Here is a 5,994-nt window from a genome sequence, read left to right as displayed (position 1 = left end):
CATCACAAATGGTGAAATCTGACACTTGCCCTTCATCAATCTTCTTCTTGGTTGCTTTTAACTTCTCATCTTCCAATTGACTATCCCTTATCTCATCATAAATGGATGGTTGAACCACAAAGGCATTCAACATCCTAGCCACTTCACCATGTTCCAACACCTCCAAGTTCAACTTCTGGAATTCCACACACAACTAATCTGGGACTACCATCACATTCACCGTATGTTCTGACTTTCTGCTCAAAGCATCTGCCACCACATTAGCCTTTCCCTCATGATACTGAATATCCAATGTATAATCACTCATATACTCCAACCATCGTCTCTGTCTCCCATTCAAGTGCGTCTGGGTGAAAATTTACTTCAAACTCTTATGATCCATGAAAATCCTACAAGTCACCCCATACAAGTAATGTCTCCAAATCTTCAAGGCAAACACTATTGCAGCTAACTCCAAATCATGGGTTGGGTAATTCCCTTCGTGAACCTTCAACTGGCTCGAGGCATACGCAATCACCCTTCGATTCTGCATCAACACACATCCCAATCCCAACCTCGATGCATCACTATACACGTCATATAGATCATTCCCATCCGGCAAAGCCAGGACAGGTCCTGTGGTTAAACTTTCTTTCAAGATCTTAAATGCCTCCTCACACTCTTGGGTCCATGAGAACTTATGCTCCTTTATCATCAAACTTGTCATGGGCTTCGCGATCCTTGAAAAATCCTTCACAAACCTTCTGTAATAGCCTGCTAAACCCAAGAAACTCCTTACATCCGACACATTCTTTGGGGTTGGCCAATCACTCACAGCTCGAATCTTGCTTGGGTCCACTGAAACTCCATCCTTGGAAATCACATGGCCCAAAAATGCTACTTTCTCCAACCAAAACTCACACTTAGACAACTTGGCATACAACTGATGCTCTCTTAAATATGACAACACTTGTCTCAAATGCTCCTTATTCTCCTCTTCATTCTTTGAATATATCAAAATATCATCAATAAACACCACTACAAACTTGTCCAAGTATGGCCTGAAAATCCTATGCATCAAGTCCATGAACACTGCAGGTGCATTGGTCAAACCAAATGGCATAATTGTGAACTCATAATGACCATAAAGGGTCCTAAAAGCACTCTTTGCAATATCTTGCTCCGCAATTCTCAACTGGTGATAATCCGATCTCAAATTTATCTTTGAGAATACCCCTGCTCCTTTAAACTAGTCAAACAAATCATCGATCCTTGGTAATGGATACTTATTCTTCACTGTCACCTTGTTCAACTCTCGATAATCTATACACAACCTCATACTTCCATCTTTCTTCTTCACAAACAATACTGGAGCTCCCCAAGGTGATGAACTATGCCTAATATAATCTTTCTCCAACAAATCATCCAACTGGGTCTTCAACTCCCTCAACTCAGCTGGAGAAATCCTATATGGAGCCTTAGAAATAGGTCCAGTTCCAGGCACTAGATCGATAGTGAACTCAACATCTCTCACTGGTGGCATACCAAGAATCTTATCCGGAAACACATCTGGAAACTCTTCTACAACAGAAATACCCTCTATACCTTTCTTTTCCTCACTTTCAACCTCTTGAACACTACACAAAAACAAAGGACAACACTTCTTAACCAGCTTCTGTAGTTACATTACAGACACAATTCTGAACCCCGAGCTTTTCCCTTCCTTTTTATACACTACTTCGGTCTTACTTGGGCTAGTCAACGTGACGTTTTCAGCCGCATAATCAATTTTTGCTTCATACTTTCCCAACCAATCCATACCTAGAATCACATCAAAGTCATTCAAGTCGAATTCGATCAAATCAGCTAGAAACTCAACCCCAAAGATGGAAATAGGCACACTCAAAAACAATCTCGAACAACTCCTCACTTCCCCAGACAGAATAGACACATCTAGAGAAACTGACTCAGGACTCTTTAACCCGAGCCTCCTAACTACTTCCTTACAAATAAAAGAATGCGACGCCCCCTAAATCAAACAAGATTATCACAGGAGAAGAACTTATAAAGAAAACACCAATTACGACATCATTAGCAGACTCAGCTTGCCGACTATTCATCACAAACACACTACCCTTTGGGGCACCTCCCGTACCGCTACTGGTTCCAGCCTTGGTTGTAGGTCCACTAGACTTAGGTGGTTTACTAGGTGCACTAGACTCTTTCACCTTCCCAAACTTAACATCAACTTCCTTCTTGAAACACTCATACTCACGGTGTCCCAACTTCTGACAGTAACGATAAGTTACTGGGTTTCCCTCACAGTCCTTCCTTGGGTGGTCTTTCTCACACCTCTTGCAGAAATACTTCCTCTTGGGCTTCTCATCCATTTGTTTCCCATTCCCTTTATGTTTGGATGACTGTCCCCCATTCCCCTTCCTCAAATTCCCCTTGTTGTCCCTCCTATCTCCAGAATTCCCTTGAAAATTTCCATAGGGCTTGTGCCTCTTTTCACCCCCATAAAAAGAGTCTGGGTTCTTCCTTTTCTCTCCCACCTGCTCCATCTCCCTCCCCTTAATTCCGTACAGATGGGCTGCACGGCCATAGACTACATCTAGGGTCTCAAAAGTCACTCCCTCTAGCTTCCCTAGGAGGGTCAAGGTTAGGCCTTGCTCAAATCTTTGAGCCTTAATGGTTTCAGTAGGGACTACTTCCAGGGCAAACCTCATCAACTCAATGAACTTTTTGTAGTATTCACTAATTGACATGTTTCCCATTCTTAGGTTGGTAAACTCCATACACTTCTTCTTTCTAAGGTAGGAAGGGTAAAACTTTTCTCTCAAGACTTCCTTGAACTCATCCCACCAAAAGTTTGGTCTTTTCAGCAACTTATCCTTTCTTTTGGCCCACCATAAGTCAGCTTCCTCCCTCAAGTAGTAAACCCCATTGTTCACCCTCAGCTCACTTGGGCAATTGATAGCATCAAATAGCTTGTCAAACTCCCTAATCCAGTTTCCAAGGCTGGTTGGGTCCTCTCTTCCCAAGTAAACAGGTGGTTTAGCTGCAGCTACCCTCTTAAAGACTTTATTATAGGCATCAAGCTCAGGATTTCGGTGTTCCCTGTTCACCACCTTCGTGATGTTCTCAGTAATTTGGGTCAACTGCTTAAGGACCTTTCCAACTTTAGAACCATTGCGCTTACTTCTTAAATGTTCCCTCATTCTTGGAGACATAATTCCTGGGTATGATTATTACACTTGGAAATCAAAACAAGTTCTACTCATACAAGCATTTAATTCACTTAATAACATAGAGAAATTTCAAATAATTCATTTTATTTCATTAATAATTAATGAAAATACAACTTTGTCACTTAGGACAATTATTGAAACATGAAACAAAAACATAGTTCAAAAACAATCAAATAACACTATGGGCATAACCATCTTCAATAGGATCATAATCCGGATCATCACTTCTATTGCTTGGTTCGGCCATGAGAGTTGGGTTATAACCACTATAGCTTGGAATAAGGCCTGATGAGCTTAACCCAGATTTACTTATATTTCTGTCTGGGGCAGGAGTGTAACTTGGGCTTTTTGTTGGACTTACATCCCCACAAGGTTGGCTTGAAGAAGCTTTGGGGTTTTGGGCTATTTCTTTTGCAGTTTGAGAACGAGTTCTGGGCCTTTTTGCAACATGGAAATGGGCTTTTGGGCTAGGTTGTTTGGAAGATTCATAGCTTGGAGTTTGGCTAAGAGAACTTTAATGCTTGCTCCTACCAAGAGGTGGTACGGACTCATCACTAGATTCCACATACTCATGTCGCTTCTTTGGGTATGAAAAAGGTACTTGGGAATTTAAGAAGTACATTTGGTCATTAGGTCCAAAGATGCGGTCTTTTGGGATCGTGGGAATTTGCACAACTTTCCTCTTAGGTTCATAGTTGCGCTCCACATAGTGCAAGTCCCTCTTAAAACTAGACATGTTTGCTAACCACTTCCCTTCATGATGGTGCTTCTCATTCCACATTGTTCCATCTTCCTTGATCACATCCCCATATTTGTCAAAAAGAGGTTGGTATTTCTCAATTCTAGGCAAATGGGCCAAGGCTAGAAGAACCATCAAAGGTTGTTGGGTCAAGGCTTCCTCACCATTCTTCTCATAAAGGGTCAAGGCCAAAGTACAAATTCCAGTTATGAAATCACTAACTGTGACTCCACTATATTTCAAGTAATGAATGTCAAAATATTAGTGTCTCATTGCATCAATCATTTTCATCTGTTTCACACATACATGCAAAACAATTAATTAAGTGTCAAATCACACAAACAATCCAATTCAAAATCCATTTGCAATAAGCAATTCATAACTCAACTAAGCATAACTCAAGATTACCCAACCATGGCTAATAACTCAAAAATTCGGACCTCTAGACCACTCTCTAAGGTGTTTTAACACCAACTTTAATGCACACATAATCACATACTAAAGTTTCAAACAATTTCAATTCTTTTTATTTTCGAAAATAATAAATATGTACTTCAATCAAGATTAAAGGACGGTCAAGCCCGCGTCTCCCAGGAAAGTTACCTACGACGTTGAGGTGAGCCTTTCCTAGACAGAGATTCATACCCATTATTGGCCTCTGTAGAGAACCCGAGAATCCTTTTCTCCCTCATCTTTCCACAAATAGGAAAATAGTTTTTAAGTAAAATAAAGCTTTTGACTCACGCACAAATGCGAATTTCTATCTATCCTATATGCCCCTTAAGTCTACCCACAATTTTTTTTTTATTAATATTCCCATTTTAATCTTTTTAGGACCTTGAAAACTGATACCACTTTGTATCACCCCCAAATCTCCCTCTACGGAAATACTAGTATAATACGTATAATTATACCGTAGAGATAGACTTAGGCGTATTACCGCCGCGTGATTACGCAAGGCTACTCAACTTACTAAAAATAACAATACTTTGCAGCGGAAACTTCAATACTCTTCTTTATTAATAATAAACATAATAGTAACCAATGTTATAAATACTCCAAATAGATACAAGACCAAATTCCTAATTTAGTGAAAACCAATCCCGGGACTCCAATGCATCATTTATTGACTCTAACCTGAAAATAAGCAACACTGCTTACCATTACAGTAAACAGGGGAACCAAAACAAATAAGAAGTACGAGTTGGCAAAATACGCTAAGTGCGATAAGTGCAAGATCATTAAACTCAATTTATTCACAAACATGCTTTAAAACCAATTTCCAATAAATAATCCAATAATTCCAAACTCATGGTTTAAAACCAATTCTAAATAATTCCAATATCAATAATCAATAAAACCAATTCCAATTATTTAAAAACCAATTCCTCATATTAAAACCAATTCCTCTCCCAAGTGTGCACACCCCCCAAGCTAGTCTCCTTATGTTACAAGGATATTCTTGAGGAAAGACCCGGTCATGCAAAGTCCAAGGCCTTATCAATAAACCAAATTCGCAATGTGGGATTATACCAACATGCTTATAAAGCATAAATAATAATAAATCCATGATTCAATAAATCCTCTTTTAAATCCAATAATTCAACCTTTAATGAAAATAATCCAAACTCCTTTTCCATAAATCCAACTTGCTTTCAAAATCAATCCTTTTTAAACATGAATAATAAATTAATTAATCAAAACATGTTATAAAAATCAATACTCCAATTCAATCATTAAAACCAATCCTTTAAACATAATTTTAATTCATAAACCATAATTCAATTCAATTTAATTCAGTTCATCATAAAATCATTCAACATGTTATTCAAATCGATCACTTTCAAAGAATCTAGCCACCTAACGTACCTTGATCTTCACTTAGCCAACAACACTTCAAAAGAACTCTCCAGTAGCTTGATCAAAAACACCCTACAAATAAATATAACCTTAATCAATATAAGGTTAACAAATAATCACAAATAATTAAATTAAACCCTCCCAACTATATGTACATGAACCTCT

At 38.7% G+C, this 5,994-nt stretch overlaps 1 protein-coding gene across 1 annotated transcript; it reads right to left on the bottom strand.

The window, feature by feature from the left end:
• Positions 1 to 1,228: 1,228 nt before the first annotated feature.
• On the bottom strand, positions 1,229 to 3,212 carry LOC110713258. The gene is made up of 3 exons (XM_021891714.1): positions 2,064 to 3,212; positions 1,782 to 2,008; positions 1,229 to 1,616 (listed from the first exon to the last, which is right to left on the bottom strand). Exons 1-3 carry the CDS (start codon positions 3,210 to 3,212, stop codon positions 1,229 to 1,231), a joined length of 1,764 nt encoding a protein of 587 aa, XP_021747406.1.
• Positions 3,213 to 5,994: the final 2,782 nt, after the last annotated feature.

The sequence above is a fragment of the Chenopodium quinoa genome, unplaced genomic scaffold (genome assembly GCF_001683475.1).
Source record: "Chenopodium quinoa cultivar QQ74 unplaced genomic scaffold, ASM168347v1, whole genome shotgun sequence".
Lineage (NCBI taxonomy): Eukaryota > Viridiplantae > Streptophyta > Magnoliopsida > Caryophyllales > Amaranthaceae > Chenopodium > Chenopodium quinoa.
The sequence above is the reverse complement of the archived record's forward strand: the minus strand, read 5'-3'. Positions and strand labels throughout refer to the sequence as shown.

Coding starts and splice junctions, on each gene's coding strand:
- LOC110713258 (XM_021891714.1), bottom strand. CDS start 3,212: ATGTCTCCAAGAATGAGGGAACATTTAAGAAGTAAGCGCAATGGTTCT. Junction 2,009..2,063: donor CTGAGTCTGCTAATGATGTC/GTAATTGGTGTT, acceptor TGTTTGATTTAG/GGGGCGTCGCATTCTTTTAT. Junction 1,617..1,781: donor GGTATGGATTGGTTGGGAAA/GTATGAAGCAAA, acceptor GTTTTTGTGTAG/TGTTCAAGAGGTTGAAAGTG.